General features: G+C 40.0%; 1 protein-coding gene across 2 annotated transcripts in view; it reads right to left on the bottom strand.

The window, feature by feature from the left end:
* The window catches only part of ANO4 (anoctamin 4), a gene marked incomplete at both ends in the record, with an annotated part of 205,954 nt that overhangs the window by 100,142 nt on the left and 87,784 nt on the right, over window positions 1-18,028 (bottom strand). For both annotated transcript variants that reach the window (XM_080935151.1, XM_080935152.1), the window contains one exon: window positions 16,090-16,134. In XM_080935151.1, the coding sequence (XP_080791277.1) occupies window positions 16,090-16,134 (45 nt within the window). The remainder of the gene's footprint in view (window positions 1-16,089; window positions 16,135-18,028) is intronic.

The following is an 18,028-nucleotide window of genomic DNA, read 5'->3' as shown; positions in this document are numbered from 1 at the left end:
GCAGATACCCATCTGGAGACCCCCATAAACACACTGCTCAGTGAGACCTTTTACAAGTATGTGGAGATCCTTTAGCCCAGTAAAAGCAGCACCAAAACAAAACAAAACAACGCTAAAGCTTCTGTTACGATTTTCTCTATTCTCAGCAAAATCCAGCCGTATCATGCTGACTCTGTCCAGGGACAGCACACTTTTGCACAGATACAAGATGAATCTTTTCTTTCATAAAGAATCCTATGGACTCCTTTTCTTACACAGGGAAGCTAGAAATATGCTGAGGTTCATGAAACCAAGAAGGAAGACTAGGTTGAAAGAGCCTAGGTGAGGGAAGATGCCCTTATCTCTGCCACTTTTCTTCCTATTTTATGGTTTATCTAAAGATACCTAAAGACTCAAACAGACACAACAAAATAATACTTAAAATGTAGTGAGATGATACGCTTAGAGGAGCAGAATGGCACAGTGATTGAGAACGTGAACTCTGATGTCTGGATGTCTAGATTCAAATCCTGTCTTTGTAAATGCTAACAGTGTGGCTTTGAGCAAGTGTACTAAGTTTGCTTTGCCTCAAGTATTTTAATCTTTAAAATGGGTGTTACCATGACACGGTGAATATATATCCATGTAATATATATTACCATATATAAATATATATGTATACATACACATATATACATACATGCACACACACACACACACACACACAAAAAAAAACACATATATATATATATATAAAACACACCACATCTTACCTCTTTCTAATAACAGGTAAGAATTTAAGCAAGCAGTTGAGATTTTGGGTAAGATGGAAGGCTAGAAGCCACCTCCCTTATTACCCATTTGGGAGGTGAACTAGTGCAGGAAGGAACAGACATAACTCCGAAAAAGGAAAGAGCTTTAGAAGTTCACAAAGGTGCTAATAAAACATTTCAATGTTTCAAAAACAAAAACAAACAAACAAAAACAAGAGGCAAACACCACCACCACAACAACTACAAAACCCAAATAAGATCACATTATAAAGAGACCGAGTTACACAAAGCTCAAGCCTAGAACTGCTGCTTGGGGGAGGGGAAGCGTGCAGAGGCAAATGGCTGTGGTGAGAAAAAATTGGTAGTCACGCCTTTTGACAAGTCTGCAACCCTCACAAGTCTCAAATCAAGTTTTTGATCTTGGTAAGACAGCAATTCCTTTTAGGGACAGGTCACACACAGTGAGAGAATCCATTTTGCCACTATATGACGTACACAACAGGGGCTGAGCACTGTCTTGAGAGGGAACCCATTGTTTAAAAGACCCTGGGATCTAAGTAATCATGGCAACCACAAGCCTGAATTTAACCTACCACAGTCTCAAAGTCAGAGACCACTTTGTTGGGCAGTTGGGAGGCTGGGAGGCGAGCTGAAACCTGCAGAGGTTGTGACAAGAGTGACACCGGGGTTGGTAGCCCTCAGCCTAGGTCAGCAGATGGAGCACATCTTGGGGTCACTCTGTGACCCGAGAACTCTGAGATGCAGCCCTGTGGTTGAGTGGAGGATACCCAGAAGATCCTGAAAGTACAAAGATAGGTCTTTTCTCTGAATGTCAGGGCTGTGATTGCTCCCCACTCTTGGAATAAGTGTGGGAAACATTCCCCAGGGAGAGTTTAGCTTTCCTAGGGCAGTTAACCTGAGGAGTTTGGGAAGGGCGAGGGAACTTGTCTAAGTCACAGAACACAGAGCTAGGTGTGGGCAGTAGAGAGCCCTGGTATGTAGAAAAAGGGGACAACCAAAGTGGAGAGAGGTCTGGGAAATGGGAAATGCCAGACACTTGTCAGACACAGACTTGATACAGTGTCAGCTGGAAAGACAAGAGTCCACAAGTTCAAGTGAGCCTACACCACCCTGTGTGCAGTAGGAAGGCTTCAAGGCTCTGTGGCCCAGGAGAAAGCCACGCTAACATCCATTTGATGTTGTTCCTTATGCCTCGCCTTCATTATCATTATTACTATTGTTTAGTGGTCCTTCTGCTTTACTGGATTAAAAATATTTATGCTTTTAATTCTTCCTAATGTGGTTATCTAATTACATTTAAGCATTTTTCACTTTTATTGAACAATAATTTCCAATTTCCTATCCCTTTGCTTCTTTATGGTTAGTAATGTTTTGGTTTTATTTTGAAGGTCGTGATTTTATTTTCCACTGCCCTGCTTACAATACCTCTGCTTTTGCTTTACCTATTGTTCCATTCTTTTCTTCTCCCCCATAACATTCTTTGCCCCTCCCCCTTCCTTTTTGATCTGCTTAATCTTTACTTTCTTTCTTATTTCCCTCTTTCTCATCTCCTTCCTTTACTGTTTTCACTTGTTTACACATTTATCTGAAATAAATTTTAGCTTCATAGCACATTTCATAGCACATTTGTTACGGCTCTTCCAAGTCCTTTTTTTTTTTTTTTTTTTTTTTTTTTAATTGTTGATGTAGTAGAGAACCTAGCCAGTTTTAAATATATTTCTGTATCTTCTATATTTGGCTCTTACAGCAGCTTCTGATAATCTGAGTGATGCTGAGAACTGAGCCCTCAAGAAAAATAGACAAGTATTGGGGGGGATTGTTCAATATAATATATTATAATATATACATTTCAGAAAGCTTGAAAATTTTAAAAATCTTGAAAAATAGACTTTTGTGTAAGAAATCTCCCCAAATTAGGTATGTACAAATTGAGACCTAAAAATGTAAGAAACTGAACATAACAAGGTACTAAGGGTCCTCTAAAACAGCAGTTCTCAACCTGTGGGTTATGAGCCTTTAGGGGGAGTTGAATAACCCTATCATAGGGGTCACCTAAGACCATGAAAACACAGATATTTCACTACAATTCATAGCGGTAGCAATATTCCAGTCATGAAGTACCAACAAAAATATTGTTGTGGTTAGGAATCACTCAAACATAAGGAACTACATTAAAAGGTCCCAGCATTAGGAAGGCCGAGAAACGCTGCTCTAAAAGATGGAACTTCTTAACTCAGCTAACCAGCGAGGGCTTAAAACTAATATAATAAAGAAAGACTAGAATAACCAACAATCTAACCAACTGAAAAAACAACCAGCAAAATACCTGGGATTGGCAAACAACTCCACAATAACCTTAAAAGCAAACACCTCAACTTACAACAAAGAAGGTCAGATTAGCTAATGTGATACAGAAACAAGATTTAACATTCTAATGTCTCCAGAAAAATACCTTACTGGCAGTGGTATCTACAGAGTTGGCATCCAAAAACAGAAATCCATTTATTAAGCAAATGAAAACCCCAAATAATCTGCTTAGAAACTCTAGTACATGGTAAAGGAAACTTCAAAACTAATGCATTCAGAAGAAAAACGGAAAAACCATTACATAATTATAAGGGGAACAACACACACACACACACACACACACACCCCACACACCCTACAGAGAGAAACACAGAGAGACAGAGACAGAGAGACACAGAGAGAGAGACGTAGAGAAAGAGGACAGACAGATGGACATTTATACATATTTGAGGCTTCCAATTTCATAAAATAAGCACTAATGATCATAAAAGATTAGATATCAACTGATGCAGTAAGACAATAACAGTGGATAATTAAAAATTATACACTCATCTTTAGATTGGGCCTCTAAACTGAAGGCATCAAGAAACTTTTGGCTTAAACTACATCTTAGTCCAATTGGAATCAAAGGTAGATATCTTTAGCCAGCATACTGCAACCTAAAGATATAGAATAAAAATTCTTTAGGGAACCCATATAACCCTCTCTAAAATAGACTTTATTCTGGAAAATCATATTAAAACTAGCACATACACTAGAACCAAATATCTTTTATATATTGTAAGATTATACTGAGATAAAGAATGAGAAATCAATAGCTAGAAAAACTCAGAAACTCAAATACCTAAAGACTGAGGAATGCAATCTTAATAACCAGTAAGTCACAGAAATTATAAAAAATGACATTTAAAAGTTCCTAGAATCAAATTAAAATGATGTCTAATTTATCACACCCTCCTGAATACAGGTAAAGTAGTTCTAAGAAGAAACTTGTAATTATGAACATTAAATATAATCAGAAAGGCCTAATAAATAACCTAATAACGTACCCCTAAGATCTTAGAAAAACAAAAACAATCCAAATTCCTAAGTAGTAGGTAGCCAAAAAAAAAAAAAAAAAATCCAATTAAATGGAACCCCGAATAAGCATACATAGAATAAGTCAAACAAAATTAAGTCCATTTAAATATACATAAGTTTGATAAGTTCTTAGTCAAAAGAAAGATCACAGAGAACAACATTAATAAAGTTGTGAAAGAGTAGTGTTATAAAAGAGTCCAAAGAAGTAAAAAAATAGTCATCAGTAAATACCTTGAAAGCTTAAATTTGAAAATTGAAAATACTAGAAGGAATGGTTAAATTTCTAGATACATGGGAATATGACCTACCAAAATTCAATCAAGAAGCTATAAACACATTTACACTAGGCAATGTGATCATAGCAATAACAAAAAAACCATTCACAGAGAAGATCCAAGTTCTGGACAAATTTACTGCAAAATTCTACATTTTTTTCGTATCCGAGTGTTTCCCAGCAAGAAAGGAAAGCACATTACAAAGCTTACCATATGAAGGTAGTATTACTATGATGCTGAAACACAAGATAAGCCACAAGCAAACAGGACAACTATAAACCAGTTTCTCTGATAAATCTAGATAGAAAACTTCTCAAGAAAATACTTGAAAATCAAATTCAAGAACACATAAGAAGATAATATGCCATGGTCCATATGATTTCATTCTAGAAGCAAAGTTAGTTCAACATACGCAGTAACTGTAATACAACGGATAATTTGACTTAAGGACAGAAATCACAAATTATCCAAACACACACACACACACACACACACACACACACACACACACACACACACGCACACACAAAAGCCTTTGACAAGGCTCAACATCTCTTCCTGACAAATGCCCCGAAGAAAGTAGGAATAAGAGGAACCTAGCTCAACAAAATAAAGGCTGCCCAAGACAAATATGTACCCACATTCTGTGGAACCTGGAAAAGCAGAAAGTGTTTTGTTTACAAGTGAGAATGAGACAAGGGCGCTCACTCTCCTGTGTCACACTTTGTCTTACTTGGACAGTAGGAAAGAAAGAAGCAAAGGGAACACAAAGAAAGTAGGAAACCAAAGTGTCCAAGTGCGGATGGCAGGACCCATACTCAAAAGGGCTCTAAAGACCCTCAGATAATTATTAGAGTTGACATATACTTTTAGCAAAGCTGAAAAATACAAAATTAACATGTAGCAATGAAGAGTTTTTCTATCTCAATAATGAACATTCCAAAAGTACAAATGAATCAAACACAATAACTTAAAAAGTAGACTTTCACATAGGAACAAAACAGTGACAGATATGAAACTCCAAAGCTTAAACTCTAACTTTGAAAGTTAGTACCTTCTTTTTTTTTACTTTGAAACGAGCTAAGATGTTTTATAGTAATTAAAAAAATAGTTTGCTTTTCAACATTTCCCATTAAAGTCATTCACTTGTCATTTTCCTTAACCAGACTCACAAAGTAGGCTTCCTACATTGAGCTGGTGGCTTTTCCTCTGGCTCTTGGCTTTATTTCATTTGATTGCTTCATAATTCACTCAAGGAAAAAGCCATTGGACCAGAGGGTTTTTTTTTTTTTTTTTTTTTTTTTTTTTTTTTTTTTTTTTTTTTTTTTGCAGGGCTTTTACATGCCACAGAGCTCCAGTGTGCAGTTCTGATCGGATTGCGTTTTGCAGAATCTGTTGAGTGTATGTACTGACTATAAATTCAGCGCAGCTGTGTAACAGCTCTCCATGTCCATAGAAACAAATGAAGCTGTAGAAGGCAAAGGTAAATCCTCAATGGGGATGAAATGACGGCTTTCGGCAGCCAGCTGTGTCACCACAATCGGAATGAAACGTGATGATGGTAAAGAGCTACCATAGTGGGGCAATGAAAATGATTAATTAATTGAAAAGTGAAGTGGGGAGAGAAGAATGAAGTAGAGGGGTTAGCTTGGCAGGAAAGGTGAAGCTGTTTCTTGTTACCCTTGTGTCTAAAACCAGTTTCTGTCGTCTTTCGGTAATGTCACTGAGCTTCCTGAATTAGGAGTTGTAAAATGCAGGTGACATTAATGCCTGGCACCATTGCTGCCATCATAATCATCATCATCTTGAACTGCAGGGTGGTTAGTAAGTTCATAACTACTATGAACTTATGTTTGTAAGAAGCTTTGCAGGTTTTCAGACACTTAGCAAGCACCGATGTGTTCTAAAGAAGCACACACTAGGAAAATGTCAGGGAGCCAATGAACTGGATTTTAAAAACACTATAGGGCTATACACCAAGCACTTGGGAAGTAGCAGGAGGACTGGGAGTTCAAAGCCAGCCTGGACTACCTGAGACCATGTCTTATAGAGCAAAAACAAGCAAATACAACAATGGAAGGAAGACATTGATGCTGGGCATAGGGATGCTGGGCTGGACCACTGCACAGATGCAAAATGAAGCCTGGACTACCCAGGTTCCCAAAGACCTACTCTATGATCCATGCTGTTCACAGTAATAGACACTAGCACTCTAACAAAGCCAGTAGCTTCTGTGATTTCTCCTGCTTGGGAGAACTGCTCCCAGTGGTGTTCTCCCTCTAATGCCAAGCATTTTTAAATTAGGCCCTGCAGTACAAGAGCTTTTTTTTTTTAACAACTTTATTTTACAAAACAAAGATAAATGTACAGATTTTAAGCATTGTTTGCATAAAATCATACAATACATTTTTGTCAGTACTTTTTTTTCAGATTTTAAAATAATTTTTACATAAAACTGTATGAATATATTTTTTATTCAGTACTTGTTTTTTTAAAGGTTTGATAGTATGCATTGAAAACTTAATAGTTACAATGAGCATAAAGTACATGTAAAACAAAATGTAACATGGAAATAGTCAAAGTTTTCTCATGCTGTAGGACCTAATGGAAGAACATCCCGGAGGAGTCAGATGGGATCAAATTAACAACATGAGAAGTTGAGAGGTCAGAGGACTGTCTCTACGTGAAGGCAGGAGAGATGTTACAGAAGGGAAAACAAGAGAGTAAAAGAAGGATGTGACCCTCGTGGCTGCCTTTGAGGCTCAGTAGGCCTAGGATGCCTTACTTTCAGAAGCAGAGACTGACTTTCCAACAACAGCCTGAAAGGATGTTGACTTTAGCCCTCTGATGGCATCATTTGGGACTATGCCAGCAACCTAAAGAGGCCTGGATGCAGATTACCTCCCTAGTGATCCAGATAAGAACCCAGGCTGACCTATATAATTTTGGTCCTTTGAAGACTCCGAGCAAAGAAATCAGTTGACAAGGCAAACTTAGGACTTCTGACTTATGAATCAGCATCATAATTTTATGTTGTTCTGTGTGGGACAGTAATGAGGTAATGTGTTATCTGGATGCAGCTCTTAATTACAGTGTTAGTCTGACCTGCCCTAGAGGCCAGGCTGTGACTAGATAGGCTCCCAAGATAGTAAAGTTGCCACTCCATGGGTGTGACTCCACTTTCCCAGCAGGGAGAACGGTCCATGTCTGTGCAAGGGCACAGTGAACCTGAGCTCCCCTAGGCTGCTGTCACAAACACGTTTCCAATCTCAGACTTCAAACATGCAAAGGAGAAAACCAGCCAGTGGGCTGGAGAGCACAAGGCTCATGCTGGAATTCTTCAGCCCGTCTCTGTGAGACCTAAAATAAGCTGGCCATCCTCATCACGTTTTAGGGCTGCCATCTCCAAAATGGTCACCAACGATGTGTTCTTTCTGATAACGCTACTCCGTTGTTGGTGGTAGGGACTGGGCAGTCGTTTCATGGGTGTTTCACAGTAGTTGAATATACTAAGGAACTTTCGGTGGCGCAATGAGTATAAAATCTGCCACATGCAGGGATGAGTTCAGAGTCAGCTGGAGGCTGAGTCACAGTCTAGCCACTTAGTTTGCTAACAGGGTGTGATGCTGGGTGAGAGTGAGTGACTGAGCTGGCCTGAGATGATGGTGCCTGTCACAGAAGATGCTGTATGAATCAGGACAGTGAATGCCAAGGCTTACACAATTCCCTGGATGTGCAAAGGGCCCCACTTAGTGTTAGCTCATAGGATAAAGAAAATGATGATGCTGATGGGATTTTGAAGTGCAGAGTTCGAATAGAAACTCAAAGGTTACAATGACCCCCTATATGCCGGGGTGGGGAGGGCCATCAGGTCTGCACCACAGACAAACATCTCCAAACAGGAAAAGCTGAGATTTACTGAGCTATGTTAAACTGGTGAAATGAGCTAACCAGAAGGCATTGTATTCATCTCTTAGAATAAGCTTGCTGCTTACTTCTCAAAGTCTCCCTGGCTGGGAGATGGGTGGAAGGCTTGGCATAGTGGCTTGGCATTGATTTTGTTTGGATATATTGTTCTCTCTATTTTATTTCCTGAGCAAACACCCTCATATAGACTTCACAGGCAAATCAATAGAAAGAAGACGAATTACCCACATGGGCATGTCTGGTCTGCACACAAGTTTATATCTTAACTACAAGGAGAGTTACTTTTGCAGAAATTTCTTTGGATGTGAGTCTGGGGGTTTTCAGCCTTTGTGGTAGCTAAGGTTCTAGGAAAATGTCAGAAAAGCAACACCAGAAAATATGCAGGCTCTCCAGCTCTGGATGAATGGCCTTCCCTGGAGGGTCTTAGGAAGGGTTCATGTAAACCTTAGGACCCTTAGGAGTTGTGATGACTAGAGACAAAGTCACATGCAATGACCCTCCTCACACCTGGCATGCTGGCCTGTCAAAGGCCTTCCTAAATTATCTTGCTATGCAGGATCTCAACTTAGAAGCTTTAGGTGTCTCTTGAAGGACAAGAAGAAAAATTCTTTTCCTTTGACTCCTTCGAGTCTTAACTACCTACCGGAAGTCAGTCAAGACTAATGACTTGACCGGACTGAATTTATGAAAGAGGCCTTTTTTAGTTTTGAGATTCTACATTTTCCTTTCCCTTTCCTCCTTCCCCATCCTCCCATACGCCCTCCCCCACTCACCTCCAAATTCATGGCCTCTCTTTTTCACTGTCATTGAATGCATATCTCTATCTACATCTATATCTAATCTATTTCCTGTTAATTCCATATAATGTTCCTTGTATGTATGTTTTCATGGCTGACCATATGGCACTGACCAATTTGTGTGCTCTTCCCTGGGGAAGGCCACTTCTCCCAGCTTTCCTCAGTTTCCCCTAGTTCTTTGCGTAGGGTTGAAGGCTCACAGGCATCTCCATCCAGTTCAGTGTGCTCACTGGTGTCTTCCTTGTTCATCTCTTGTCTGCATGATCATGTTGGTGAGACTTCATGGCTACAGCTTCTGACATCACTAGGAGACAGTCTCCCAGCAAGCTGCTGATGCTGGCTCTTATGCTCTTCCCACCCCTCTCCCCACAATGTTTTCTGAGCTTAAGTGCAGGAGCGAAACAGGCCTTCCTTAGAGATGCTTGCTTTTCCCTAGACCAACATATTACAGACCTGAATTTATAGCAGTGTAATTTGAGAGATGATATGATAGAAAGAAGCTATGGATAAGCTCTTGGTGGTACTTTTTCTTAGCAGAGGTAGCTCATAGACCTTGTCTGCTGCAAGTGAAGTCCTCCTGTACTGCCAACAGACAGTAGGAGGCTCCAGTTTCTTTTTCCTCTTAGAGCAGGGTCCTCTTCATTCACAGCATCTTCTTGGATAGGAATTAGGTATCTCTGGAAGCTAATGCCATTCTTTTAGGTCACAGGGATCCCATTTGGAGCATAGCTTACATAACTTATAGACATGTCCAAGGGGCTCTGAAACATTTACACATATTACATTTTAATAGTAGGGATGGAAAAATTCAAGCCATTTCTCATTCTCATTCTGCCCGTACACCCATCTGATACAGTTGTAACAAACAGAGTCTGTAACATAGAGGGCCCAGCACTCCTTCTGTCCAATATAGCAGAGGAGAAACTCAGGCAGAATGCCCACAGCAGGGTTAGAGGGCAAAGGAGAGTTATGAGAGTATAATTGGCCACAATAATAACATTTGTTACTTTGTAATATTTTCTGAAGATTGTTTTCCAGAATCATTTTATTCTGGAAAAAAATCAGGCAAGGAAAAGATGATAAATTCTCTCCCTTTAGTGGATTGTAATTTATAATGCCTGTAAACCTGCCTAGAGATTAGAATCAAGTCAATGTTTAATAGACCATGTACATAGATTAAAAGAGCATTTACTACGGACATATGAGTCTAAACTACATGACTATGTTTATGGGAGTTGGGTGAGTTTTTGAAATAAAGATGTTTATGAAAAGATGTTTTATTCTTGCTGAAAAAAACTTTAAACTTTTTGATATGTTTATTCTTAAAGGAGGTAGGTTGGGTTAGAAAGTTCTTCTATGGGTTAATGGGATTAAATATAATTTATATAGTTGAAATTAAACAATAAATTGAATATCCACATACGGTATGCCAGGAAACACCAAAAGTCAAGTGTTTTGTTGCTGGGATTAGTATCACAGGTGGCAGCTGTTCCTTTGAGCTTGAATTTGAGAGTTAGTTACAAAGGGTGGACTTTCTTCATCACTTCAATTAGTCTATCCTGGGAAGAATCACTAAGTATGTATGCAGCAATGTAATGCTGCAATGAAGAGTCTCTCTAGAGCTTCCTGCCTAGTTAACGTGTCATACCACGATCACTGGTGTTTCTTTAATTCTGGCACATTCTTCCAATATATTCCATTGCCTCAATTCTCCCCAAAACAGCAATTTCTGCATGGAATATCAACTTTTTCAGTTTAGAAAACATTTATTAGACCCCTCTTCTAGCTCTGGAAGCAAGCTCATATTTACTCAAACTATTCTTCTTCACACTTGAAGAACACATGTTTGGGCATAAATGAAATCTCTGTTTCCCTCTTGTTGACTCCTGCTCTAAATCCTGGTCCTTCATTCTCTACCTTCCATATTGCTTATCAACACTACAGTGAGCACTCAATGGTTCTAAAACTTTTCTACTAACCTCCACTCTATAGTTATGAGTCCTAAAAATGCTGTCCTTAGTCCAGTATGTGTTGTGTGCCTCTCAAAACTTGGGAGACTGAAGAACAAGGATTTCTGCATGTTGGAGGTTAGTCTGGGTTATGTAGTGAATTCCAGGCCAGCCTGACTACAGATTCTTTCTCAAACAGCCAAGAAAGATAGAACAAAAGACAGTTTCTTGCCTAGCATCATCAGCATCATTTAGTGTCTAAGAGAAACGAAATTCATCAACTGCATCTAGACTTGTTGAATCAGAAACCCCGAAGATGGACCCAGCCATCTGCATTTTTAGCAGCTGTTGAATAATCCTGATGTATAATTGAGAACACCATTTCACAGAGACTGCTACTATGGCCATCAGTAATGACATGAATGTACCAAATAGATTCTCTTTTATCACTACCCATGAGAAGCTGAAAAATGTCCACCTCTACAAAACCTTGTTTCCTGTGTTGTTGACGTCACCTGCCCTCCACTCTCCTGTTCCCAGAGAGTTACGATCCTCCTCCTCTGTCTCCTCTCATCCCCTTAATGCATAATTTAAAACAAAATTGCCACTGGATCTCTTTTCATCACTCTTTACATCTTTCTCAGGAAATCCCATACGTTCTCCTGGCCAGCATGTGGCTTCTATGCCACTGATATCCTGTTGGATTATCTAGCTTTACTTCCCATTTGGATGGCTTCACCATCAGTCAGTTCCAGTGGCCTTCAGGACACCAAATGCCCTCGAAACCTACTGAGTCATAATGAAGAATTATTAAAAGAAACTACTACTATCTTTCTCATCACACATGGGTACCTACTGGGTCTCCACTCTTTTACCTCCACCTGTATTTTCCCTACTTGTAAGTAGGGAAATTTCCTGCTCAACTCTTAATTTTCAAACACTAGTGAAATGCTAAACTGTTACTCTAAAACTTCACCATTTTAGCTACTTTGCTTTTTTTTTTGGTGTATAAATTAATTTTGGTCTATTTAGGAGGCTGAACTATGATTTAAAATAAAGGTTATAGACACCTCTTCCCCATTTGGGGTGGGGGAGAAGAAAGCAATCACAAGGAAGGAAGGGACCTGGGGGCAAAAGAAAATAGGGTAGGGGGAAGAGAGGAACATGATCTAGTATTGGGTGGGGGAAAAGGACTGAAGTCCTGAGGGCCAGCAGGAAGAATGGAAACAGGCAACCTTAGCAGGTTGGGGGGGCTTCCAGCAAGTACCAGAGACCTGGGAGATAATAGACTCTCAGGACTCGAAGGAAGGAACCTTAGATAAAATGCCCTACAGTGAGGAGAGAGAACTTGGAGAGTCCACCTCCAGCAGAAAGACAGGGCATCAAGTAACGGATAGGGTTGCCATTCCACAGTCAAAACTCCGATAATTGTTCCTGTCTCAAAATGGAGAGGAGCCTGAGGAAAAGAAGGTCCAGAACTGGTCCAAAGTGGGATCCAGCTTAAGGGAAGGTGCCACATCTGGGCCTGACACTACTACTGGGGCTATGGAGAGCTCACCAAAAGGGACCTATCATGACTGCCCTCTGAAAGACCCAACAAGCAGCTGAAAAAGTCAGATGCCGATATTTGCACCCAACCAATGAACAGAAGATGCTGACCCCTGTGGTTGCAATAGGGAAAATGTGGAGAAGCTGAGGAGGACTGGAACCCTGTAGGAGAACCAGCAGTCTCAATTAACCTGGACCCCCGAGATCTTTAAGATACTGGACCACTAACCAACCAGCTGATATGAGGCCCCCGACACATATGCAGCAGAGGACTGCTGGGTCTGGGTTCAGTCAGAGAAGATGCACCTAACCCTCAAGAGACTGGAGGTCCCAGGGAGTTCAGAGGTCTGGCAGGGTGGAGGTTTCAGGAGTGGGGACATCCTTGTGGAGACAGGGGGGCGGGCAGGAGGAGGTATGGGATGTAGAATAGAGTTGGAAGGTGGAATAAAATCTGGAGTGTAAAAAATATTAAAATAAAAAATAAAGGCTAAAGAGAAAAGGAGGAAAATGGCTAGAGGGAAGGAGAGAGGGAGAATGTGGGAGAGGAAGGGGTGGGGAGAGATAATTCTGGCTTATTTTAAAGACTTTTCCAGTCGTCATAGCTGCTGCCGTGGATGTTCCTATTTTCAGCCTATTCAGGTGTGAGCAGGATGACCACAGAGCTGAGGTTTAAGAGTACAGTGAATGATTAGACTTGCTGATATCAATATCTCACCTAGCTTTGAGATTCTCTTTCCTTTTGTTATTGTTTATATCTTTATTACCCACTCCAGCCTCATATGTAGCAGAGGATGGCATTGTCTGGCATCAGTGGGAGAAGCCGCTGGTCCTCTGAAGACTCATTTACCCAGTGTAGGGGAATGTCAGGGTGGTGAAGTGGGAGTGGGTGGGAGGAGGAGCATCCTCATAGAAGCAGGGGGAGTGGGGTGGGAGGGAGGAACCGGGAAAGGGCATAACATTGAAATGTAAATACATAAAAATATTCAATAATAAAAAAGGAAATCTTCAAGAACTAATGATATTCTTTATCAATTGAGACTGGAGGCCCCAGGGAGTTTAGAGGTCTGGTGGGGAGGAGTGGGGTGGGGACAGCCTTGTAAAGACAGGGTTGTGGGGATGAGGTATGGGATGTGGAACAGTTGGAAAAAACAAAAGGAAATATTTGAGTCACAATCAAGTGTCTCTCATTTTAACCAGACTGGTTGTTGTTGTCTCTCTTCCTCCTCTTCTCCTTCTCTTCCCCCTTCTCTTGTCTTCTTCCTCCTCTTTTCCTTTTATGGCCATCTTTCCTCCTACCTGGCTCCTTTTGGACATGTATTAGATTTATAAATTCATTCATTCCACAAATTAGGTACTAAGTGCTGAACATGTGGGACAGAGCTTGCTATCCTTGGCTTTCCATTCTCTCCCAGTGAGGGGACAGGACTCCCTACCACAGACTACATAGCATGAGGCGATGGGGAGAAAGGGCGCCAATGGGAGAAAAGAAAGAGGCACCTTTGACCTACTCCAAAGGTCCAATCATGGGAGCTGGGTTTTTGAGGACCAGTTACGTATTATCTTCTTAGTGAGAATAAATAAAATAGTACCCAGAAGGACCATTCTGCAACAATATGTAAAACCAACCTGGCACAATGCGTTAATATTGACAGAAGAAAGAAGCAAGAGATGAATTAGGAAGGTTTATCCAGGTCTGTGTGTGAGCCGAGCCTTTTGGATTCATTTTGGCCAAAAAACACAGGTTGAAAGGAGTCGCAACAGAGTCGGGACTATGAAATCATCAATGATCGGCAGGAGATAATTAAAGCCTAGGATGGAAGTGGGAGTCAAGAGCAGCAAAAGGATTCTAGAAGTTTCCTGGAGCAGCATATGCAGAATTCAAGAGGCTGATTAGAGAGGTACAGCCTCCAGCATGACCCTGAGGTGTGAGTCACACACACGGTGGCACATATATGCAGACTATATGGAATATAAATGATTACTTGGCAGATAAAAGAATAGAGGTAATATATCATATATTCTTCATGTTCCATTTATATTTATGTTAATATAAACAGACTTGCCAGAATTAGAAGACTACTCATTAGCACAAACAAGAACAAAGGGAGATATAAAGTGGGTAAAATTTCAGAAGGTGGGAAGAGGTAGGAGGTCTGTACACGTCTAACACTGTTTCCACAGATACCCCACAGCAATCATTAACATGTAGTTTATGCACACAGGCTACAGAGGAAGCCCTCAGGAAACTCATGTTGTAGAACTGATGTGCTTTCATTCTATAAATGTCAATCTGGAGATGTGGGTGGGGCCTAGAAATGTGTGCTTTAAAATTTCCCAGGTTATTTTAATGCTAGCTGAAACCTGAGAACCATGACCATGGGCTGACGTTTTATATGAGACTTCTGGGAAAGAGCATCGCAGAGTAAAGCATCATCCACATCATGCTGAATAAAAGTGTCAGACCTACTGCCTAATAGAAGAGCTGCACAGAGAAACTGCACCATCTTAGGTTTATGGAAGTTGCTTCTCCCGCCATACTCTGCAATACACATATGCTTGAGAGACACCCACCAATCTTACTTACCATTCCACCAAAAATATAAATAGACTATAAAGAATATATTATATCTTACATACATTCTTTATGTGACATATAAACTATGAACAGTGGATTTAAATATTGAATTTTATTGAATTGTATTGAATTACCTAAATGGTTTTCAGAGACACCCAAGGGATTCCCATTTAATCCATCTGTTCAGGTTGGGGTAGAAGTAGATTTATTAGATAATTAAAGTTTTGAAGTTAGCATCTCCAGCTGATCCCAAACTGAAGCCAAGTTGAGAATGTCATTGTTGTACCCCCTTCCCTTGGCTTCTAATAGCACAACAAAGAAAACAAGCTTTGGAAGGATGCAAATGACCAACAGGTTCCTTTCTACATGCAGAGGGCCATGAAAGTACAATCTGGGTACTGCATTAGCCAAACATCACCGATACGGAGGACTCTCTCCGGATTTCCTCACCAGCTTTTTGACAGGGAGGCCATTTTTTGATTCAAACTCTCAAATTACATATACCACAGGGAGACATTTATGTGCAAAACAGTAACTTGGAGGCTAGAGTTTCTCTGATTGGCTGAGATCTGAGGCAACTGATTTTACAGGCTAGGCTGAATAAACAACAATCTCCACACACCTGTGGATGACACACATTGCTCCCATGTGTGCAGATAAAGGGGAGGACTCTGGGAAGGACATTTGTTTGTTTTGTTTTGTTTTTTTTTCCAGGCTAATGTGAAAGGGTTCTTTTTGGAATATGCATGGTAGACATTCTCTCTTTTGACATCTTCCTGAGCTTGTTGCTCCTTGTCATTGTTAGAGTACAGTAGTCAGCAGACAACACTATCAGTACAGAGAGAGCATGCTACTGACCTGCTCATGAACTTGTACCGGCGGGGCAGGTAATAGATTTTTCTCCTGGAAGAACAGCAAAAATGAAGCCAGTCGAGAAGAAAACCCATCGTCAGTTACAGTTTGAACTAGCAAGGAAGGAAAGGAGATTGAAGATAGAAGCCTGTAAGAGCTGAAGAAGAAGAAAAAAAACTAAAGAGAGATTAACAGTTAGAAATGTAGTAGGGGCACGGGGCATGCACCCTGAGTCATGAAACCCTCTCATTACTATAAATGTGCAGGGCACGTCTGGCCTTCGGCACATGCGCAGGGAGTTTGTATTTTGCACAGATTCAGTGGAGGTCCACTTTCATCCAGTGAAATTCAGAGATGGACTGGGGCAACATACATAATTCAACAGACATGCTATTATATTAAGGTAATATTTATATAGCAATTTGGGTTTACAGGATACTTTTATCATGACTTTGAAAGAGATATTTTAAAAAAACCCATATATTTCATATCTAGTACAAAAAAGGATTGCATCAGTAGCCAACTATAAATATCCACATGGGCATAACCACAACGCTGCTTATAGGTAAACTAAACAGGTAAAACCACAGATCCTAGAAGGCAAAAATAAGAACAGGACACGATAAAGATGTCATGTTGCTTCACCTTAATTAATATAAAAATATTTAAGTGATAATTCTCGGTACAATTTGAGTAGGGAGTGCGTGTGCTGGACACGTGATTAAACCCAGTCTCCCTTCCACAGTCCAGGGGACTACTAAGTGATCGGTCATGAAATTGAGACAGTTCATGTGTATGGTCATTATGCAACTTCACTTTCACAAAGAGGGGATTTTATACATACAATCTGTCTGCCACATTTAGGTCAATACTTGCAGAGAATCAAAGCCAGATGTTTGGGCCAGGCAAATCGTGGGGTTTGGTAACCCATGTTCTGTATGCCTATCTATCTATCTACCTACCTACCTATCTATCTACCTATCTATCTATCTATCTACCTATCTATCTATCTACCTATCTATCTCTCTACCTATCGATCTATCATCTATCTATCTATCTATCTATCTATCTATCTATCTATCTATCTATCTATCTATCTGACTTATATGATTCCACATGATGACATATATTTACAAACCCATATATGAGGGAAACATAAGCTTCAGTCTTTAGTTAAAAATATATATGCTAATATTGGTTTGTTAACTGCAATACACACACTAGTATAAGATGTTGGTAATAAGAGGGTAGGTATTGTGGGAGGTACTGTGATCTATCCCTAGGTTTCTTTAACCTTCTCAAAAACACTCTATCATGTTCAAATCACAGATTTATGGATACACAAGTCCTTCAGAAGCAGATTTATTTGAAATTTCTCATAAAAAAACCAATTTTCCATTTCATTTTAATGACTGTAGAGTGAAACCAAACCTGAGATTTATAAATAATACGGAAATTAACAAATCACGTAAGGTTCTGAGTTAAGTTGCACTGTACATGGTCCTATAACTATCGCAGGCTAGAGGCACATGTAAAATGTAGGACAAGACACATCCATGAAGGTTTGCATGCATCGGGTTATAATGGGTGATATTAGGCTAAAATTATATCAATATTAATGAGGCCAATTACTGTCATACATAAGAGCGTTTTTCTCCTTGAATTGTTTTCCTGTAGGAGTTTCTACATCTGAGGATAGATTATTATTCAAATTTATTTTCACCTTACTGCTTTCATCATAGTCTCTTAAGGCTGCATAAGAAAACTTCCTGCCACGGAAGGCTGTACTTCTCTGCCATGAAATGTGCATGCAATCAGGCCCTTTGGATGGGAAGGCCTTTCAAGTACCGGGAACTTTGACTTTTTATTAATACCATTCAGGTTCTTTATCATGGCGGTGTGTTCTTGATAAAGAGATTGTAAGTTTTAGACTGGGGTAGGAAAG

Source organism: Micromys minutus (genome assembly GCF_963924665.1).
Source record: "Micromys minutus genome assembly, chromosome: 22".
Lineage (NCBI taxonomy): Eukaryota > Metazoa > Chordata > Mammalia > Rodentia > Muridae > Micromys > Micromys minutus.
Note: the sequence above shows the minus strand (reverse complement) of the source record. Positions and strands in the feature narration are given on the sequence as shown.